The 24,670-nt window shown below is 34.8% G+C and overlaps 1 protein-coding gene across 2 annotated transcripts in view; it reads left to right on the forward strand.

Annotated features, from left to right (window-relative positions):
- Window positions 1-265: 265 nt before the first annotated feature.
- Window positions 266-24,670, forward strand: part of LOC148306110 (uncharacterized) — a 28,738-nt gene continuing 4,333 nt past the window's right edge. The window contains exons 1-3 of one of the 2 annotated variants that reach the window (XM_088265614.1): window positions 266-1,150; window positions 16,416-16,856; window positions 24,181-24,375. In XM_088265614.1, the coding sequence (XP_088121740.1) occupies window positions 962-1,150; window positions 16,416-16,856; window positions 24,181-24,375 (825 nt within the window). In that variant the 5' untranslated portion in view covers window positions 266-961. Of the gene's footprint in view, window positions 1,160-16,415; window positions 16,857-24,180; window positions 24,376-24,670 lie in introns of both variants that reach the window. The other variant, XM_088265613.1, reaches the window with a different exon arrangement.

Consider the following 24,670-nt stretch of genomic DNA (forward strand, 5'->3'; position numbering starts at 1 on the left):
ATTGAGATAAGCGGGCAATCATTATCCACTTTACCCTAGTCGTGTGACTGTTGCGCTACAAATGGTATAATGCACTTGGCACCGTCAGAAAAGACAAGTTGATAGTAAACCAGTATGAGCCCAAAATCAAAATCCTGGGCGCATTCCACACACGTCGTCTTCTCGCTCCCTCCCGCGGCGCGGCGTATCTCCCGGTCCCGCTCCACAGCCCACACGCCTATATACAACATTTGGTAGAGACCTACTTTACCGTTGTGTAATAAACATGAGCTGTCAACTGATGTCAACAAGAGATGACGAATGCTATCTCTTTTCAACAAAACACAAGTATTTAGTTTTTCTTCTGTTATGGCGCGTCCGGAGCCGTCTCGTGTGCGTGAAAATTGTTAAAAAATGACGGTCATATGTGCCGCGGGAACGTCTCGACTTTCGTGAATCTTCCGCCGTAATTTGCGCTCGTCTAATGTGTAATGTTCTAATCCCACTGCTCGGTGAAACGTCTCAGATAACTTACGAAAGTTTTGAGGTCAAGTAGTGCCTACAAACAAAAATGTTACTAATGTTCTAATTACGTGGGTAAATATCTTATACGAATGAATACCTGATCTAGTTGTATTTTTATAATCCGTTATTAGACTCGTACGTACACTTTTAGAGGTTTCGAAGTATGTTCGGCCGCGATCGAGTTGTAATCTATTCTAATTCGAAAGATGTAATTTGTGTGCCACTTTCATACGGATTCATCTTTTTATCGAAAGAATGTAAAAGTTGACGGAAGCATCTCCCTTGATGCGTTGGACGATGGCGTAAATCAAAAGTTTTTTCGATCGGAAAACGGACGTGTTGCAATTTTTTTAGTTTTATTATTATTTAATATAATTTAATCGCGAGTGCCGTGCATTGGTGCGATCTTTCAAATGATCAATTTGTCGCGTGTGTTACTGCGGAAGATGGTAAAGAAATGATGACAGATGATAGCACGGATGTCAGCAAATATGGCAGCGTTTTAGGGAGTTCTGATATAGGCAAGGAGGACCAAAGTTCGGATCAATTCGATTTTGAAAGTGTCGGAGAGAGTGCAGCGACCGAAAATGAAACAGCTGATGGCGACAGCGACACACACACGTCTCCAAACCATCCTGTTGTAAAAGTAAAAACGGTAATCTATCTATATTATTTTTTTAATTATACACCCACCTTCCCCAGACAAAATAATCATAAAAAAAATCTGACGTGCAAAGAGAAATTACGAAAATTGCCACATTACACACACCTTAAAACAAAAGTAGAATTTGATTTTGGAACTAATACCCACTTTTGTTAATTTTCTACAGTACCTAACCAGCTTTCGTAATCGAAATTTATCTACATTCCTTAAAACGACAATAAGTACCTACCTAAATAAAATGTAAATTTGTTTTTTTCCTTAATCTTTGATTAAATAATAAGCTGCCTAGTTATTTTATTGAATTTAATTTCTAGTGGGTACCTTCCCACAGTACCTAACTGTTTCTTGATATGGTTTTAATTATGCCATTATTCGTGTAATTAAGAAAGATGGCTGAAGAGAATGAGTATAACTTTCCAAAAGCGAGTATTGTATGATCTCATATCTAACACAGTTCAACCTTTATCTCTAAAGTATATTTTAGTAGATAAAAAAAACTTATTGTTTGTAACATTTATCAGTATTTAAGTAGGAATAATTAATTTGTAATAGATGTTCAAATAGAAAAGTAATGATATGTTATTTCAACAATAATTTATAATAAATTTTCCCAGATAAGAAAATCCAAATTTCTCATTATTTTCTCTTCTTTTTCTAACTTTTATCCGCACCCAATGGTGCATAGGGCACTGCATCATATTGACGCAGTTTATCTCTAATGTTACTTACATGAAGGCAAGGTGATCACTCCTGCGCTTCAGGGACCAGTCCAGAGTAACATTAAAAAAATATTTAAGTGTAACATCACTGATATTTATTTTCATCCCCTTCTGGAAATCGAACCCGGGACCTCTAGCACGGCAGCTAAACACACTAACCATTGCACCATGGAGGCAGATAGTCTCATTATTTAAACATTTGTTTAAAAAAATGATTTTAAATTATGTTGACAATCAAATTTCATTGTTTTAATTATTCGTCCCCTAAGCCTCATCCCCATTCAAAAGTGCATAGGGCACGGCATTGTATTGACACAATGTTATCTTGATCGTCGATTACATGCAGAGTGACATGAATTATAAGAGTGAAAAATAGTTATATTTATATTAGCGAGTGTTTTTGCCTAGAATTTTCACTCATGAATTACATGAAATTATAGTAACTTTAAACATAAAGAGTAAATCCACTCACGAGTAGGCATAGGCTATGAAACTTAAAAAGTTGAAGCCTGAGTAGGGTCATGACAAGCGGTGTTGCATAAGCCGTAGCTAGATTTCAGAGTCACTTATATTTATATTGAAGTTGAAGTTATATTTATATTGAACCCGGGTTTTGAACCTAAGACCTCTAGCATAGAAGCCCAATGAGCTAACTACTTTACTATGGAGCCAGACAAAAAAAACATGTTTAGATTACATTATATGCAAGTATCATAAAAGATTGAATTAAAAAAAAACTTTTATTATATACGGTTTTAATTTTACATTTTAATTAACCTTAGTGAACCCTTTCCTTATGTCAATATTTGTTCTTTTTTATTAAATTTATCTAATAACTATCTGGTAGCTGTGGCTCATTTTGATAAAATGGAAAAGAAAGAAAGGAGAAAGCACACATTTCTAATATGCTTTATATCACAATGCTTGTGGGCACGCAATATTTTGGCAGCATCGAGAAACACGCTGTCCGCCTTGAACAATGCTTGGCATCGCGTTTGTTGCTGTTAAGTTCAACAGATGGCGCTGCTATTGAAAGAGCTGTATTTTCAAAAAGCTTGTCTTTACCTGTCACACGAAATCATCGCAATGCATCAAAACATAATAGATTTTAAGAAATAGTGGTATTTATTTATTAAGTAAAACTTGAAACACTAAGGACGAGTTTTTTTACACCTGCGGAGGGCTGGCGACGGGATTTGATAATTATCTACATATAGTTAAGACCTTAACAAAGAGATTGGTACATAATGTTTATCATATTATTTTTTGACATCTCATCAAAGATGAAGAAGAATATGGAAGTCTGGGCATTAAAGGGGCTGACGACCATCATAGGCGGGTTTAAGTGATCACATTACACACATGTAACATTCACCAATTCTACCCATTATTGACAACCACACTACTCAAATTCTTGGAAGTTCTGTATATATAAACCAATTTAGAAACCTTGTTCTTGAATCACTAGAACTTCACTAGAGACATCTATTGGGGAGATGTAAAGAAGATTTTTACGAAGCAGAAGCTCTTATATTAGTATGTGAGGTCCGAATCCTGGATCTTAATCACATACATGAGAAACGCCAGAAAATATCATTTTCATTTTTATTATTTTAGCTTATAATTTTACCAGTTAATTTAAAATAACTCCTATAATTGGAGATAATTCAGATTTTTTAACAAGTATTTGGACACACTCAAAATGTTGTCATAATATTTATATAAAACCATGAAATAATTCCTTCTTTTCTGACATTTAAATGAGGCCGGCGCAGAAGGTAAAAATACCCTTCCCGTACTTAAGCATCAATTGACCGAACGGGTAGAAATACTATTTCCGTCCTTTGTGTGTTAAAATCAAAATAAAACTCATATATATTTCGTTATTTATTGATTTGGCGTTTAATTTGTAGAACTCCATTTTAATTTATGTAATAATTTTTAAATCAAACACAGATTTTTTTAGTCTACTAAGTTGTATTTTATTAAAAAAACACATAAAAATTAATATTGTGACAATTGTTTCGCCTAGTTTTGGTATTTTCAAACGAATGTGAAGATTTTTTTTTTTTGAATTACCTAACGTCCAAGTGACTCTGAAATCTAGCTTCTACTTATGCAACACCGCTTATCATGTCCCTACTCAGGCTTCAACTTTATAAGTTTCATAGCCTATGCCCACTCGTGAGTGGATTTACTCTTTATGTTTAAAGTTACTATAATTTCATGTAATTCATGAGTGAAAATTCTAGGCAAAAACACTCGCTGTTGTAAAGATCAAATGGACTGACGGTCCTTATATGGCTGTACAATTCTAGGTACTTAAGTAATAGTTGTAACATGTGCAGTATTTAACTATTGTTGTCTCCCATAAATTATTAATAAGAATTATATAAGGACCGTCAGTCCATTTAATCTTCACATTAGTTTGAAAATGCCATAACTAGGCGAAACAACTGTCGCAATATTAATTTTTATGTGTGTGTTTTTAAAAAAAATTAAATACAACTTGGTAGACTCAAAAAATCTGTGTTTGATTTAAAAATTATTACATAAATATTTCGTTATATTGAAAATGAATCGTCTCTTTTGTAGTCTCAAAAGTGTATTTAAAAGTTAACACGCCGCTTCCCCGCAGGGGTAGGCAGAGAGAATCGAACGCCACACCACACTTTCTTTGCAAACATTCTTTGCCTCTTCTACATTCATGCATCTCTTCATACATACCCGGCGATTATTACGACTCCTGACCCGGCCGCTTTCAAGTATTTGACATACCTGATTGTGCCAAGTTTTCCTCGGTCGTCCTCTGCTTCTTTTTCCGACTACATTCGCCCCATAAATTTGATTAACCGTTCTTTCTTCACTCATACGCTCCACATGTCCAAACCATCTCAACACACCTTTCTTAATTTTATCGATAATGCTTATCTCAGCCTTACATTCTTTCCTTATTTCATCCTTCGAACATCTATCAAACATCGTTTTGCCACACATTCGTCTGAGCGATCGCATTTCGACTGCATTCAGTCTGCTTTCATCCTTCTTTTGCCAACTCCATGCTTCGCTTCCATACATAAGGGTCGGAACCAGAACTCCATTGTGTACTGCCAGTTTAGCTTCCGCTGATAGATTTTTATTTGCTAAAACTGATTTTAGTGCACCATGTTAAAAAGTTAACATACAAAATTTTTGTTTATTAAATTAGGAAACAGGAAGATAACGGTGTTTGAAATGCACAACAATTATTATCATCGGAAAATAAAATGTGATAAACAAAACTAACTTGTGGAAAGTTCACGATATCAAACGTAAACAAGATTAACGACGAGAAACCAAAAATAGACTTTACTTGATTTTCATATTTGTTTTACAAATTCATCTCCGAATAAAGTAGGTTTGTCCGCCTCCGTAGTGTAATGGTCAGCATGCTCGGCTACCGTTCTGGAGGTCCCGGGTTCGATTCCCAGGGGGGTTTAATAAATATAAGTGATTTTTTCACTCTAATATTTATTCAATATTACACTGGACTGGTACCTGAAGTGGAGGGCTGATCACCTTTCCTTCATGTGTAAACGATCGAGATAACACTGCGTTTATATGAAGCAGTGCCCTATGCACCATCGGGGTGCGGTAAGGGTTTTATTATTAGAATATTGAAAGCATTAACTTTGTGGATCATATTGATATATTATTTCGAGAAATAAAAATACTTTGTGTTCTGATCCACTCACATTTTTATTAACCAACTAGTTTCGGCAACAACCTGTTGCCCTCTTCAGGGTTCAATTTATATGTTTAGTATGTTTAGTCATAAATGAAACCCTGAAGAGGGCAAAAGGTTGTTGCCGAAACTAGTTGGTTAATAAAAATGTGAGTGGATCAGAACACAAAGTATTTTTATTTCTCGAAATAATATATTTTGGATATAATATCTACGCCTAGTGAAGTATCGATATAGACTAATATTTTGTTTATTGTAACTGCAGACAGTTGGTAGAATTCCATATTGAATTGTTGGGTAATATATCCGAAATTAAACACGGTTCTTGGATTGAATTCTACTTTTATTTACAAATACATATTATATGATAATATGTGACGCGTTTTGTCTTATTAGGACATTATCAAACACTGACTAAAACTATTAACAATATGTCCTTATTTACGAACAATAATTGCTATTATTAGGTCTATGGGTACTGGTGGCTATTTCAATGGGTTTCATGGAAATGCTAATTTGGATTTCTATGAAACCCATTGAAATAGCCACCATTATATATACCCCTAGACCTTATAATAGCAATTATTGTTAGTATATAAGGACATTTTGGAAATGTCATATTTATTTTACCCCCCCTTGGGAATCGAACACGGGGCCTCCAGTAGCCAAGCGTGGTGACCATTACACTACAGAGGCGGACAAAAACTCAAATACTAATAAAATATAATTATTTAACTTGACATTGGCAAAAGCATTCAATTTTATATGCAACGCCATTCAATATATATATAAAAAAAACTATAGTGGGTACATTACACCTACTAGAGGTTTTACAAAATATATAATTTTTGACTATCCCAAAATGTATTACTTCTACGAGTGACAGTCCAGTACTTATATACTCTGCTACTTGTAGATTGTGAAACTGTTCCTACATCATGATGGGTACATTACACCTATTAGAGGTTTTACAAAATATATAATTTTTGACTACCCAAAATGTATTTCTTCTACGAGTGACAGTCCAGTACTTATGTACTCTGCTACTTGCAGATTGTGAAACTGTTCCTACATCATGATGGGTACATTACACCTATTAGAGGTTTTACAAAATATATAATTTTTGACTACCCAAAATGTATTTCTTCTATGAGTGACAGTCCATTTGTTATGTACTCTGTATATTGGTGTGTGTTCACTTGTATAAACAGAAACCATCTGTTTAGAAATTTCAATTGAGATACGAACATAATTGCATAGATTAATTTAAATGGAATTTATCCATACTGCTTCCAACAACCGAGTAATGCATTCTCTTTTCATCCCAAACATATGTGCCCAAGTGTTCTAGATAATCTTGTCTACTTTGTTTCACACATTATCTGTACAGAATTCTTAACATCAAATGTAAATTTCACGGTAAGCAAGTTTTAATAATTGTCTTCTTCGCGAATCGGTCTATTAATTTGATCGCCATAGTGTTTTTATTGATGAAGGTTGATTTTTCACCTGAGGTAATTATTTTTATTGGTACTGATGGCAAATACGCACTTTAAATGTTAATTATTATTATTTTTTGACATCTCATCAAAGATGAAGAAGAATATGGAAGTCTGGGCATTTGCGGGGCTGACGACCGTCATCGGCTGGTTTAAGTGATCACTTTACACACGTGTAACATTCACCAATTCTACCCATTATTGACAACCACACTACTCAAATTCTTGGAAGTTCTATATATATGAACCAATTTAGAAACCTTGTTCTTGAATCACTAGAACTTCACTAGAGACATCTATTGGTGAGATGAAAAGAAGCTTTTTATTAAGCAGAAACTCTTTTATTAGTATGTGAGGTCCGAATCCTGGATTATAATCACACACATGAGAAACGCCAGAAAATACCATTTTCATTTTTATTATTTAAGCTTATAATTTAAAAACCAGCCGATGACGGTCGTCAGCCCCGTAAATGCCCAGACTTCCATATTCTTCTTCATCTTTGATGAGATGTCAAAAAATAATATGAAAATAACTCCTGTAATTGGAGATAATCCAGGTTTTGTGAACAAGCATTTGGACACAAATGTTGTTAATTATTATTGATGTATAACGATTGACTTTTGTGAAAAAATTGTCTATTCTTATAATTTATATTTGAAGCACTCACTTTGTGATTTTTCATTTTATAATTAAAATGTAACTTTGTTTTAAAAGCACTTTAAAGTGATTTTAAAACAAAGTTACATTTTGATTATATCGCTCACTCCTTTCAACAATGTCATAAAATAGTTTAAGAATACCTATAATAAAATGTATTAAAAATAAATATCAAGCCACTTAGTGAACTTTTTAGGTAAATGTTTTTTCGGCATTTGAAAAATATTTAGTATATTAAAAAAAAATAATTAAACAATACCTTTTCTTCAAAATGCAACACTTTCTGCCCTGTAGCAGGTAAATATTGAGTTAAACACATGCCGCTTTTGCTGGGATATAGAATATAGAGCACGGTCGGCTGCCGTTCTGGAGGTCCAGGGTTCGATTCCCAGGGGGGGGGTCAAATAAATATAAGTGATTTTTTTCACTCTAATATTTATTCAGTATTACCCTGGACTGGTACCTGAAGCGAAGGGCTGATCACCTTTCCTTCATATGGTAACGATCAAGATAACACTGCGTATATGTGGTGCAGTGCCCTATGCACCATTAAGGTGCGGATAAGGGTTTGATTGATTATAATTTTCTTCTAGATCTTGTTTCCGTATTGACGAACCTTAATCTCATCTCTATGTTAGCAAGCATTCATAATTTTTTTAATTTAGGTTATACTTAGTACTTAAATACCACTATTTCTTAGTAAAACTTAAATAGTGGTATGTACTAGGTAAATTTTAAATTAAAAATGGGTAGATTTTACCACAAAGTGACTGCCGAATCAATTATAAAAGCATTCATTAAGTTATTTATTGTAACTGCAGACAGTTGGTAGAACCCCGTATTGAATTGTTGGGTAATATATCTGAAATTAAACACCGTTAATGGAATGAATTCTATTTTTATTTACATATATGATTTGTTACGCATTTCGTATTATTAAGACATTATTAAACACCGTGTTACCATAAGATGTAACGCGTGACATTTTATCATATATCGCTTACTCCTTTCAACAACGTCATATATAAAAAAACTTGATTTTTCAGGAGATCGTTTTTAAAGTTTAAAAATATAATGAAATGTATTAAAAATTAATATCAAGTCACTTATTGAACTTTTTACAGTGCAACAGATCTTTTTAGGTAAAACCTGAAGGTTTTTTTCTCCATTTGAAAAAAATTTAGCATATTTAAAAAAAAAAAATTAAACAGTACATTTTCTTCAAAATGCAAAAACTACACTTTCTGCCCTGTAGCGAGTAAATATTAAGTTAAAAATATGCCACTTGCTGGAATATAGTACATTTTCTGGGCATTCGGAAAACACGCACAACTGAAAATTGCAATTTTTTAGTTTATGACGTTCTTGAAAGGAGTGAGCGATATATGTAAATAAAAGTAGAATTCAATCCAATAACCGTGTTTTATTTTTTGGATATATTACCCAACAATTCATTTAGTTAACCGAGTATTATTAGATTTTGAGATTTTCAACATTTACCTGACAGAAAGGTATGATGAAGTGATATGCCGTTTCTGGGACTTTCTCTGAGAGTTGCAACTTTAATTCTGTATATTTTATGTGGTTTCCAACTGAAACTCTATTTGAAATAACAAATTATGTGAAAGTTACGCGTAATACGATTAACCTGATTCAAAATACATCTGTTCATGTTTCATCAATGACTGTTATATCTTTGGAGTGTAACAATTTAAATATTACACAGTGGAGTGACCTGTTTCAACATTAGTTAAGCTTAGATAAAATAAAACATAAGTAAAAACCTGATAATTGTGGTATATTTAATTAATAAAAATAGATTCTTATTCATCAATGACATTATATCTTATATCATTATATCTTTGAGTGTGACAATTTAAATATTACATAGAAAAGTGACCTGTTTCAACATAAGCTAGCTAAGATAATATTAAACATAGGTAAGAACCTGATAATTTTGGTGTATTTAATTAATAAAAATAGATAGCGCAATTCTTATCTCATCTGTTATATCGCTCACTCCTTTCAAGAACGTCATAAATCAAAAATCGTCATTTTTCAGTTAAGCGTGTTTTCATAATGCCCAGAAAATGTACTATATCCCAGCTAAAACAGTATATTTTTAACTTAATATTTACCCGCTACAGGGCAGAAAGTGTTGTTTTTGCATTTTGAAGAAAAGGTATTGTTTAATTTTTTTTTTTTAATATACTCAACATTTTTCAAATGGGGAAAAAACCTTCAGGTTTTACCTTAAAAGATCTGTTGCACAGTAAAAAGTTCAATAAGTGGCTTGATATTTATTTTTAATCCGTTGTATTATATTTTTAAACTTTAAAAACGTTCTCCTGAAAAATCAAGTTTTTTGATTTATGACGTTCTTGAAAGGAGTGAGCGATATGTTATATCTTTGGAGTGTGACGATTTAAATATTACGTAGAAAAATGACCCGTTTGAACATTAGTTAAGCAAAGGTAAAATAGAACATAAGTAAAATCCGAATTATCATATAGTGAATTAATAAAAGTAGATAGCGGAATTCTTATCTCATCAATGACTGTTATCTAAGAAATTATCAAACACATTTAACTTTTGAATTATTATGTTTAAACCTAGATAACTAAACAGTTGTCCACGTGACACCGCCCTCCTCCGTAAAAGTCAAGTCCACTTACCTTCCTGCACCCCGCACCCGCCAGGCTTTGTTTACGGAATACTAATTTACTGTTGAATGTCTCTTACATTCATTCCTAATAAACCAAACTTAAGTGTCATGTAACCAGTTACTATTTTTAATAAATACTTTTGATAATTTTCACGTTTTTAATTGCGTAGTCCGCCTGACGAATGTTTAGTTGCTATGTGTCTACAAATATAGTTTAGTTATCAAGGGTTAAATCACGGTATTTCTAGCATCAAACCTTCAAACCCTTATCCGCACCCCAATGGTGCATAGGGCACTGCATATAAACGCAGTGTTATCTTGATCGTTAACACATGAAGGAAAGGTGATCAGCCCTCCGCTTCAGATACCAGTCCAGGGTGATATCGAATAAATATTAGAGTGAAAAAATCACTTATATTTATTTGGCCCCCCCCCCCTGGGAATCGAACCCGGGACCTCCAGAATGATGGTCGAGAGTGCTGACCATTACACTATGGAGGCGGACTTTTTATTTCTAGCATAGTCACCCCAAAAGTCATGGTAGCCAAAGGGTTACGTGAGTTTATTTTCCCGTTATGTTATTGCGGCAAATGAGCAATGTTAAATATACATTTTGGTGTCTTATTGGTTTTTTTTTTCGTGGAATGTTGCCATCGGCATTTTTCCTTTCTTTCTCTTTTCTAATAATAAATAAATGTCTTTACCGAGAATGGTAGGTATAATAAACACAAAATGATTATGTTGCATTTTCCCTTTGAACGTATCGGGAAACTATGAATGTTCAGAAGTGAATAAGCATTCCGTTAGTCACAATATAGCAGCGCTAGTGTCTATTTCAACGTCATTTAGTCAAGAATCAAAATTTGACTTCTGAATTAGTAGTGATCACTGTCATCGATATCAGGTTAGTACTCTGACAACGTTTTGAATGTGTCCAGATACTTCGCACACTCCTTTCAACAACGTCATATATCAAAAAACTTGATTTTTCAGGAGATCGTTTTTAAAGTTTAAAAATATAATGAAATGTATTGAAAATACATATCAAGCCACTTATTGAACTTTTTACTGTGCAACAGATCTTTTTAGGTAAAACCTGAATATTTTTTCTCCATTTGAAAAATATTAAGTATATTTGAAAAAATAATTAAACAATACTTTTTCTTCAAAATGCAAAAACAACACTTTCTGCCCTGTAGCGGGTAAATATTAAGTTAAAAATATGCCGCTTTTGCTGGGATATAGTACATTTTCTGGGCATTTTCTGGGAAAACATGCACAGCTGAAAATTGTCGATTTTTGATATATGACGTTCTTGAAAAGAGTGAGTGACTTGTTCACAAATCTGAATTATCTCCAATTACAGGAGTTATTTTCATATTATTTTGGGACATCTCATCAAAGATGAAGAAGAATATGGAAGCCTGGGCATTTACAGGGCTGAAAACCGTTATAGGCTGGTCTGAGTGATCACTTTAAACACGTGTAACATACACCAATGATGGGTAGAATTGGTGAATGTTACACGTGTGTAAAGTGATCACTTAAACCAGCCTATGACGATCGTCAGCCCCGTAAATGCCCAGACTTCCATATTCTTCTTCATCTTTGATGAGATGTCAAAAAATAATATAAAATACCCTTCTGAAATGTTTTAAACTGAAGTTGAACTGAAAAAATAGCCCGGAAACATATTGAAAAATTGAGCACGGAAACGTGTGATGTGTTTACGCGGTTGTGACAATCAAAAGGTTAAATATGAATCGTTTTCTCATACAAAAGTAAGCATTCTATTAAGTAACTTTTTTGCGTAATCATCAGTCAAAAAACTTACGCAAACACATCGTTCACTCCTTTCAAGAACGTCATAAATCAAAAAACTTGATTTTTCAGGACAACATTTTTAAAGTTTAAAAATATAATGCAATGTATTAAAAATAAATATCAAGCCACTTATTGAACTTTTCACTGAGCAACAGATCTTTTTAGGTAAAACCCGAAGGTTATTTCTCCATTTTAAAAATATTTAGTATATTTCAAAAAAATAATTAAACAATACCTTTTCTTCAAAATGCATAAACAACACTTTCTGCCCTGTAGTGGGTAAATATTAATTAAAAAATATGAATCTTTTGCTGGGATATAGTACGTTTTTTGGGCATTCCGAAAACATGCACAACTGAAAATTGTCGATTTTTGATTTATGACGTTCTTGAAAGGAGTGAGCGACATGTTTAAGAATCGAATTGACTTTTTGTAAACGGCCTGCAGATCAAAGGTTAGAATTATTCAATGAGATTAACTTATGCTAAAATCAAATGGCCAGACCCGCATACTACATCAGGTACAATTTTAACCCTTACACACATTTATCATTAATAGATTTTTGTCACGATGTTGGTTATTATTATTCTTCTTCTTCATCTTCTTGCTCAATGCTGAGCGTCGTGGTCTTCTGGAATGTCAGGCACTTGGTGCACAAGTCCTCTCCATTCTTCCCGGTCCTGGGCCAACTTGATGGCAGCGTTTAGCGAGGATCCGGTTAATTCCTTTATTTGGTCTGTCCATCTTGTTGGAGACCGTCCTCTTGCCCGCTTGCCTTCAACTGTACCTGTTACTACCAGTTTTTCAAGACTCTTCTCGTTCTTTCTGGCGATATGCCCAAAGTAGGACAGAATCCTTTTCCTGCAAGTCGTGGAGAGTCTTTCTGTCACTGACAGTTCGCGGAGAATGGAGACGTTTGTGCGTCTTGCAGTCCAAGGAATGCGCAGCATCCTCCTCCAGCACCACATTTCAAACACATCCAGCATATATTATTATTAGCTAATGCTAATAATTTTTTTTAAAACCCTTATTCGCACCCCATTGGTGCATAGGGCACTGCTTCATATAAGCGCAGTGTTATCTTGATCGTTTACACATGAAGGAAAGGTGATCAGCCCTACGCTTCAGGTACCAGTCCAGGGTAATTTATTTATTTATTTATTGAACGGCTGAAGCCTTTAAAGTAATACATATAATACATATATACAGTATCTAATACAAAAAATAAAATACAAAAAATAATACATCTCATACAAAAAATAAAACACTGTAATGTTGAATAAATATTACAGTGAAAAAATCACTTATGTTTATTTGACCCCCCCTGGGAATCGAACCCGGGACCTCCAGAACGGTAGCCGAGCGTGCTGACCATTACACTACGGAGGCGGGCATAATAGGAGGCGGGCTAATAAATTAATATGAAATATCACAAGACTATCGATAACATTCTTATTGAAATCTGTAGAGAACTAAGGGAGATATTAAGGCTTAAACTTTAGATATTTTAATAAAACGAAAAACGTGCTTTCGAATAAGTCCGAATAAGTTCGAATTTCCGTCATCGAACGTTTTATGACGTCATATGGTTTATTGTCTATGGTTTATAGAGCTGTAATAGTAGTAGTGTGGATTGTTTGTTTACCACTACACTACCATTTGTCTTATACAAATATGAGGGGAGGGGAGGTGGACCATAGAGCGGACAAGTAGAGCCGCCAATAATTTAGCAATGTTGCCAATAATAAAATAACTCGATAGTTTCTGTGACGTCATTCATTACCAACTTACGAAAACAACGTATTTACGAAGTCGAATTTTGCAAAAGAAAATGATGAATGAAAATATTGATTATATCGGCTGTTATAAACACTTCACGAGTCTAATACAATCCTTAATATGTTGAGTATGTTAAATTAGATATTCCTCCCGTCTGACAATGATCCATTTTTGCATTTTGACTTCTCAACATAGATGAAGAAGAATATGGAAGTCTAGACATTTACTGGGCTTACGACCATCATTCCTTCCCTTCTAACCGTTATCCGCATCCAATGGTGCATAGGGCACTGCATCATATAGAATCATCTTATCTCGATGATTAAATGCACGAAGGAAAGGTGATCAGCCTTCCGCTTCAGGTGCCAGTCCAGGGTGACACTAAATAAATATTATACTGAAATATTTATTTAATACGACCGTCATAGGCTTGGTTAAGTGATCACTTTACACACGTGTAACATTCACCCATTCTACCCATGATTGACAACCACACTACTCAAATTTTGGAATTCCTAGATATATTGATCAAACTCGTGACGCAGTACATGTAAGTTCACAAGATCCACCTTTGTTGGAATAGGGAAACCTTTTATTAAGCTTCCGAAACTAGTCGTTATAAAAAAAAAAAATGTGTCGGGTTGTGGTCCCGTGGTTAGTGTCGCGGACTCTTAAGTCAGAGTTTCTCGGTTCGAACCCACTCTACCACAATTTGATACCTACTTCTAATCATGAGCCGCTTAGGCTCACAGAAATTGTATGAAATCTAAATATTTGTGTGAATAATAAAAACACAAATAAAAAACTAACTAACTAACATAGATAGATTTCTATCAATTAACCATCATGTCGCTTCTCCGCAGGGGTAGGCAGAGAGAATAGAACGCCACACCATTCTGTCTTTGCAAACATTCCTCGCTTCTTCCACGTTCATGTATCTCCTCATACACACCCGCCGATTGTTTCGACTCTTAACCTGACTGCTTTCAAATATTTGGCATACCCGATAGTATACATAAATATTTCTCTTTTAAAAAAAAAAATTAATAAAAAATAGCATTAAACCAAATTGTTACAGAATTAACAAAAAAGCATTAAGTCCCAAAGGTTAGATTTGTATGTAGTTTATCGAAATTTTGCAGATAATCATTTGATTGATTATATATAGGCCGTAATAGTGTTCTCTGAGAATGTACACTTTGAAAATGCGTACATATGTTGGGACGTTATTTGGATAGTTGGTGACATATAGCTATGCCGGTATTTATATTTAAAACCAATAATTTCATTGGAAACTGATAAGATTGTCCATGTGACCGCCATCACGGTATCATAACTTCTAAAAACTTAGCTATGTAGGGCAGGCCTGGCCAACCCGAATTGCACCCGGGCCGCATCGTGACCTTAAATTTTCCCAATTGCCGCATACAGACAGTTATACCTTTTAACCCTTTCAGAACAACTGGTTACTGCTGCTAACCACAAATTTAAAATAAATTGTCTAAGTGCCTACAGGTTTCTAATTAAAACCATAGTGCAATATGTGTTGCCTATGTAACAGAAATAGTGCTTGTATAGATTTCATGTTGGTATCATTGTCTTGGAGCTCTTTTCAGACTATTTATTGTGGCGATGTGCACATGTCGGGATATTTATAGGTTATCTGTGTCTTAGTTTATCAATTTTGTGAGGTTATTTAACGAAATAAATAAAATGACAGGTGAATTGTTGTCACAATAATACTAAAAATAAGAAGTGACATATCGCTCACTCCTTTCAAGAATGTCACAAATCAAAAAACTTGATTTTTCAGGAGAACGTTTTTAAGGTTTAAAAATATTATACAATTTATCAAAAATAAATATCAAGCGACTTATTAAACTTTTTACTGTGCAACAGATCTTTCAAGATAAAACCTGAAGGTTTTTTCTCCATTTAATTTTTTTAGTATAGTTAAAAAAATAGTTAAACAATACCCTTTCTTAAAAATGCAAAAACAATCCTTTCTGCCGTGTAGCGGGTAAATATTAAGTTAAAAATATGCCTCTTTTGATGGGATATAGTACATTTTCAGGGCATTCCGAAAACATATTTATTTTTAGTACATTGTATTATATTTTTAAGCTTTAAAAACCTTCTCCTGAAAAATCAAATTTTTTCATTTATGACGTTCTTGAAAGGAGTGAGCGATATATACAGTATCTAATATAAAAATACATTAATAAAGAAACTTAAAGTCTTAAAAATAAAATAAAATAACAAATAGTAAGCACTGATGATGCTGTAATGGCTGTTATATGAACAATCTTCAATGAGATTGTAGGTTTAAATATAAATAGGTTTACAAGTCAGTTAGATTTGAAATAAATTGTTCCAGCTGGTGGAGTACCACCTGGAGTTCCTCACGAAGCACCCGGGCGAGGTGTTCTTCTACGGCTGCCGGCTGTGCGCGAACCGCTTCACGTCGCGCAACTCCTTCCTGGTCCACATGAAACTGCACGACGTGCGCAAGCGCTACCCGTGCCCGCACTGCGAGCAGGCCTACGACCGCAAGTTCCAGCTAGTGCACCACCTGCGCCTGCACACGGAGGGCGCGCCCTTCGAGTGCGGCGTGTGCTTCGCGGCCTTCCCGCGCGCGCCCGACCTCGCGCGCCACGCGCACGTGCACCGCGGCCACAAGCCCTTCGAGTGCCGCTTCTGCCTCAAGGGCTTCCCGCAGAAGAAGGCGCTCATCGTGCACCTGCGCATGCACACGGGCGAGCGCCCCTTCCCCTGCCAGTTCTGCGACCGCACCTTCACCCAGAAGGCCCATCTGCAGGTGGGTCACCCTTCACCCCGTCACTCGCGACCCCGTCTACATACACTCATCACATAGTTCATGCCCATCTCCAGTCTCTATATCGGGAAGGTCATTTATAGGCATACCTTCACCCCTTCACCCGGGAACGTCACTCGCAATCTACACCCGCATCTACACTCTTTATCTCATAGTTCATGCCATAAAGTCTCTGAAATCTCATTTACAGCCGTGTCTTTACCTTCACCCGGGAATGTCATGCTCATCTCAAATCTCCATATCAAAAATCTCATTTACAGACTTGCCTTTACTTTCACCCGGGAACGTCACTAGCAACTGCATCTTCACTCATCGCACGGTTCATTTGCAAATACCTCTTAGGAAGACTCATCTCCAGTCTCCATATGAGGAAGCTCATTTACAGACATATCTACCTTCATATCTTCACCCAGGAACGTCACTTGCAACTGCATCTACACTCATTATTGCATGGGTCATTTACAAATACATCTTAGGAGGGTTCACCTCTAGTCTCTATACCAGGAAGCTCGTTTACAGGCGTATCTTTACCTTCACCCCTTCACCCAGAACATCACTTGCAGCAGCATCTTCACTTGACTCATTGATATATGCATCTTCAATATCTTTATCAACATCGTAAGAATATAGAAAAATTGTCAGCGTCTGAATGACCGTGAAAAATCACACAAAGAAAGATTGTTCATCACTGTAGATCATTAAAAATTGATACATCCCTATGGTATTTTATTTTATATATCGCTGGGTAAATGCCAAAGGGCCACAACGCAAAAAAAAAAACTGTATTCCAAAAATGGTATCTAAATCGTCAACATTTCAAATATGAAAAAGACACACATGATTCTAAGTGAAATGGACATTTCTATCACTAGAATCATAGGTGTCTTTTTCCAATATGAAAATGTTGACGATTCAGGTACCATGTTTGGAATACTATAGTTTTTTTTGTGTTGTGGCCCTTTGGCCACAACGCATTAATATAACACTGGCCAACAATGATTTTGTTACTGAAATTTTGATGACTGATTTGGACCAAGTAAATCGTTTATAATCAAAGTCTAAATGGTGGCAAGCTTGTATCACGTCAAGTTTTGATGTTCAGGTTCAGTGCTGCAGAACAGCGTTTATTATTTAATATAATTTTGTACTTAAGTTATACATATTTATATATAAACATATATTTATTATTTTTTTTTATTGGACACTGTCTATCCTCACTAGGTATTTGGAGATACCTGTTCTGAGGTAGGCAGGGTATGCTTATTCTTTTTATAATACAGCTTTATATATATTTTAATGATAATATAAAAGTGGTAAGACTGAAATAATATGAAATAATAATTATAAAAAGAAAGCAAATAGAGAGTTGAACTAAAAGAAAAGTAAAATCTAAAGGAGTAATATTATAAAATTAGAAAATAGGATTAGAAAATAGGATTATATAATTATAAAACACTGACACATAGATTAATCACACACAAACTTTTATTTGCTGCTCCAGCTGGGATCTTCCAATTTTTAGGAGCCATTCTTTTGTTACAGTCATATTATTGTTTGTATGGACTCCATACGTTGAAACCGTAATAGTGATTGGTATCTAGACATGTTTTAGTCTAAGGTCTAAGGATGGTGACTGACCGGAGCCATTTGGTCGTAACGTAACACGTTGCGATGCGAGCGTTCGTATAGTCAGTACAGCGAGCCGAGCGCTCCATCCATAGTTTCGGATGCTCGGTGATGCTCGCTGCGAGCGATGTTACGACAAAATGCTCCGGTCAGTCACCGCCCTAAGGGATTCAAAAAAAGTGGTTGATTATTATGATAGATCTTGATTATTATGGAGTAACAGTGAAAATGTATTGACTTATCAATATTGAATACGATAGCAATATATGTTTATATATATTTATACATAAATAATAACGTAAATTTAAGTCAATATATAATAATAATAATAAAAAAACCCTTATCCGCACCCCAATGGTGCATAGGGCACTGCATCATATAAACGCAGTGTTATCTTGATGGTTTACATACGAAGGAAAGGTGATCAGCCCTCCGCCTCAGGTACCAGTCCAGGATAATATTGAATAAATATGACAGTGAAAAAATCACTTATATTTATTTTACCCCCCTTGGGAATCGAACCCGGGACCTCCAGAACGGTAGCCGAGCGTGCTGACCATTACACTACGGAGGCGGACAGTCAATATCAGAATTAAAAATATCCGTGACTAAAAAATCTGACGTGCTACATTTTTTTTGCTTTCATTTTTTAATTCAGCTATGCAAATTTTATAAAGATCAGGTATTTACATGCCAGTTACAAAATAAAAGTTGTGAATTGTTGGCCGGTGTAATTATTATTTATACTTGTATTTAAAAAATATTTTTCTCATTCCATGTTTTTTCTTTCTTTTCATTGTCGCTATGGCCAGTTGTTGCGGTAAGTTGAATGTGTCGTGTAGCATCTAACATTTTAGTGCCCATCCTAAAACAATTAATGATTCAAAGCGGAAATTCGATAACCTAACCACGAAAGGGGATTTCCCAATTTGAGAAAAAAATGCGATTGTTTTGTCCTTCATAAGAACACTGTCAAGTCGCTTACTCCTTTCAAGAACGTCATAAATCAAAAAACTTGATTTTTCAGTAGAACGTTTTTAAAGTTTAGCAATATAATACAATGTATTAAAAATTAATATCAAGCCACTTATTGAACTTTTTACTGTGCATCAGATCTTCTTAGGTAAAACCTGAAGGTTTATTCTCCATTTGAAAAATATTTAAAATATTTTAAAAAAATAATTAAACAATACCTTTTCTTCAAAATGCAAAAACAACACTTTCTGCCCTGTAGCGGGTAAATTTTGAGCTAAAAATATGCTTTTTTTGCTGGGATATAGTACATTTTCTGGGTTTTCCAAAAACATGCGAATTTAATTCAGCTATGCATTTAAAAATTGTCAATTTTTGATTTATGACGTTCTTGAAAGGAGTGAGCGAAAAGGGTATTTCCCAATTTGAGAAAAAAATGCGATTGTTTTGTCCTTCATAAGAACACTGTCAAGTGTGTTTGATATCAGTGAATTCTACTTTATGATTAAATTATTGTCTTTGCTCTCTCTGTAAAATAAGACCAATTACAAATAGATCACTCGGTGATAAATTAAGCTATGTTTTTTATCACATTTTGAGCGTGTCCAAATACTTGTTCACAAAATTAGTATTATCTCCAATTATAGGAGTTACTTTCATATAATTTTTGACATCTCATCAAAGACGAAGAAGAATATGGAAGTCTGAGCATTTACGGGGCTGACGACCGTCATAGGCTGGTTTAAGTGATCACTCTACACACGTGTAACGTTCACCAATTCCACCCATTATTGACAACCACACTATTCAAATTCTTCATTAAAAAGAGTTTCTGCTCAGTAAAAAAGCTTCTTTTCATCTCGACAATAGATGTCTCTAGTGAAGTTCTAATGATTCGAGAACAAGGTTTCTAAATTGGTTCATATACATATAAAAAACTTCCAAGAATTTGAGTAGTGTGGTTGTCAATTAATGGGTAGAATTGGTGAATGTTACACGTGTGTAAAGTGATCACTTAAACCAGCCTATGACGGTCGTCAGCCCCGTAAATGCCCAGACTTCCATATTCTTCTTCATCTTTGATGAGATGTCAAAAAATAATAGTTTATAGATCGTTGAAAACTTTATAAGACTACATCATCAAGTCAAAATTGCATATCTTTACGGATGTGCGCGCGGCTTCATACTGTTTTTGGACGATTCCATTTGTAGCTCACAAGTAGTCGTCCGGAGTGGACGTATTCGCTGCGCAATGCTCAATAAAAGCAACATTTTTTAGTTTTTTCCCGTTTTTTAAATCACTTTTTCATATGGTGTATGAAGTGTGTGGAAGTTTTTGGTATCGTAAGGGAAGGGTAATTATGTAACTATAACCTAACTCTGAGTATTTCAATATTTTAGAATTAGTACATAAACCCTGAGGATGATCTATTCGTAGTTTTCATTCGGAGTTGACGTATTCGCTACGCAATGCACGATAAAAACAACATTTAGGAGTTTTAAAATCATATTTTCATATGGTGTATGTAGTGCGTGGAAGCTTTAATAAGGGAAGAGTAATTAATTATGAAAATTTAGTACATAAACCCTGATAATGGCAAGGTTCTTGTCGAAACCGGTTGAAAAAAGAGTACCAATAAAAAGTGGTTAAAACAAAGTTGTTTTATTTTATCAATTATTTTATCAAAATTGCATATTTTTGAGTTAACGTTTTTTGCCAGTACACCCACGATATGATTCCTAAGAAAAAAAAGGCTATGCTGTGTTATTGGTTTGTTTAACTTGTGTTTACTTCTCAACTGTCTTCGTAACTACTGGTAAACAATGCCTTTGTGATATCGCTCACTCCTTTCAAGAACGTCATAAATCAAAAATCGTAAATTTTCAGTTGTGCATTTTTTCGGAATGCCCAGAAAATGTACTATATCCCAGTAAAACAGGCATATTTTTAACTTAATATTTACCCGCTACAGGGCAGAAAGTGTTGTTTTTGCATTTTGAAGAAAAGGTATTGTTTAATTGTTTTTTAAAATATACTAAATATTTTTCAAATGCAGAATAAACCCTCAGGTTTTACCTAAAGAGATCTGTTGCACAGTAAAAAGTTCAGTAAGTGGCTTGATATTTATTTTCAATGCATTGTATTATATTTTTAAACTTTAAAAACGTCCTCCTAAAAAATCAAGTTTTTTGATTTATGACGTTCTTGAAAGGAGTGAGCGATATGTGTGGATCGTAGTGCCAATAATGATCATTTCTCTTGTCCGTGATGTGTATATTAACAGTTTGTACTTAATACTCAGCATAAATGTGACGTGAAGTGCATTTGAGAGTTTTTTCTTTATTTAACAAAGCATGGTTTATTTATGTGTTGTCGAAAATGTTATTCAATTCAATTTATTCAATAATTAATAAATACATTACAAACTAACATTTAAGGCGTATACATTGAAAAAAAAACAAATTAAAAGTAAGCAAGAAGACTCTTGTTAAATGTGTAGAAGAATCCCGCTTCGGAAGACTCCTTCAGACACATGGAACAGATCAATATCCAATGTGATATTGTTCAACATAGCGGTAGCTCTTCCTACAGGCATAACCATCGGCAGTCCGTGTCCAAATACTTGTTCACAAAATCTGGATTATCTCCAATTACAGGAGTTATTTTCATATTATTTTTTTGACATCTCATCAAAGATGAAGAAGAACATGGAAGTCTGGGTATTTACGGGGCTGACGACTGTCATAGACTGGTTTAAGTGATCACATTACACACGTGTAACATTCACCAATTCTACCCGTTATTGACGACCACACTACTCAAATTCTTGGAAGTTCTGTATATATGAACCAATTTAGAAACCTTGTTCTTGAATCACTAGAACTTCACTAGAGACATCTATTGGTGAGATGTAAAGAAGCTTTTTATTAAGCAGAAACTCTTATATTAGCATGTGAGGTCCGAATCCTGGATTATAATCACACACATGAGAAATGCCCAGACTTCCATATTCTTCTTCATCTTTGATGAGATGTCAAAAAAATAATATGAGATAGTGTTAATTACTTTTTCTCGATTTAAATTTCTTCCCGGCTTCAGTTTTCGTATGTCGATTCTCGTATTATACAATTATGTCTAGTTGTCAAATATATTGGAAATGTATGACAATGCAATACGTTATCAAATTTGGGCACCGATTGACATGATAAATTCAAGAATCCAAAAATCAAATGGAATAATTGTCGCTTGAGTCAGTTTTTAGATTTAGATCGCAGATAAAAGGTGCCTCGCTTCTATTGAAATAGCTGTACTATATCGTTCACTCCTTTCAAGAACGTCATAAATCAAAAAACTTGATTTTTCAGTAGAACGTTTTCAAAGTTTTGAAATATAATACAATGTAATCAAAATAAATATCAAGCCACTTACTGAACTTTTTAAGGTGTAACAGATCTTTTTAGGTAAAACCTGAAGGTTTTTTTCTCCATTTGAAAAATATTTAGTGTATTTAAAAAAATAATTAAACAATACCTTTTCTTCAAAATGCAAAAACAACACTTTCTGCCATGTAGCGGGTAAATATTATGTTAAAAATATGCCGCTTTTGCTGGGATATAGTACATTTTCTGGGCATTCCGAAAACATGCACAACTGAAAATTGTCGATTTTTGATTTATGACGTTCTTGAAAGGAGTGAGCGATATCTCAACTGGTTATTGAAAAATCTGTCATATATCTCAACTGCCTATTGAGACATCTGTAACATAACTCAACCGGCTATTCAGACATCTCTAATGTATCTCAACTGCCTATTTAGAGATATCTGTAATAAATCTCAACTGGTTATTGAGACATCTGTAATACATCTCAACTGCCTGTTGAGACATCTGTAATATATCTCAACTGCGTATTGAGTATCTGTAACATATCTCAACTACCTATTGAGAGATCTGTAATGCAGTAAACCCCCCTATAACATTGAGACAAGTACCGCGTTATTGGAGCGAACGTTATAGGGAGTAAATATTTTAAAAATGCATTCTAATTTGATAACGATTCATTTCAGTCATTTCCCCTGGTTAAAATGTAAAATTAATGTAATTTTTTTTTCACTCTAATATTTATTCAATGGTACCTAAAGTGGAGGGCTGATCACCTTTCCTTCATGGGCTAGCGATCAAGATAACACTGCGTTTATATGATGCCTTTTGATGATTTTTCTCCGCCTCCGTAGTGTAATGGTCAGCACGCTCGGCTACCGTTCTGGAGGTCCCGGGTTCGATTCCCAAGGGGGGTAAAATAAATAGAAGTGATTTTTTCACTGTCATATTTATTCAATATTACCCTGGACTGGTACCTGAAGCGGAGGGCTGATCACCCTTCCTTCATGTGTAAACGATCAAGATAACACTGCGTTTATATTACGCAGTGCCCTATGCACCATTGGGGTGCGGATAAGGGTTTTATTATTATTATTATTATATGATGCAGTGCCCTATGTACCATTGGGTGCGAATGAGGGTTTGATGAAGAAGAAAATGTAAAAACACAATTTAAAACATTAACTCCCCATAACGTTCCCTCCGATAACGCGGTACTAATCTCAATGTTTACTGTATATCTCAACTGGCATACTGAATAATTTCTGGAAAATAATACGTCGCATGTACTGTTGGCAATGCGTTAAAGATTTGTCTCCGTTTCCAGGGTCACATGGTCCGCATACACATCCCAAAGAACAAAGTAGATTACCAGAGATCCAGCGAAATGCAGCAGGCGTCCGACAAAGCAGTATTAAGTAACATATTCAGCCAAAACATAACCTCACAACACCTCAACCACCACACCTCGGAGATCACCATCGATCCCGTCCCTGCCGAGATAGACCTGTCCATCTTGAGTGTGAGTATTTATCCATCTGCTCATGAGCTAACTTCGCATGCAACCTTAACTCTTACCACTCTGTAGGCCAGACATTCTGGCCCGTATGATTCTAGTAGGCGGCTCCGTGGGCCACAATGTCTGGCCCACAGCAGGTATAACTTTAATCACTGATTTCTCTATCACCCAAGTATATTCTAACAAAAAATATTTGAGATTATAATCCGGGATTCGGATCTCACATACTAATATAAGAGTTTCTGCTTAGTAAAAAAGCTTCTTTACATCTCACCAATAGATGTCTCTAGTGAAGTTC

This window comes from Brachycentrus maculatus, unplaced genomic scaffold (genome assembly GCF_059751285.1).
Source record: "Brachycentrus maculatus isolate JH-2025_06_01 unplaced genomic scaffold, ASM5975128v1 h1tg000253l, whole genome shotgun sequence".
NCBI classification, from domain to species: domain Eukaryota; kingdom Metazoa; phylum Arthropoda; class Insecta; order Trichoptera; family Brachycentridae; genus Brachycentrus; species Brachycentrus maculatus.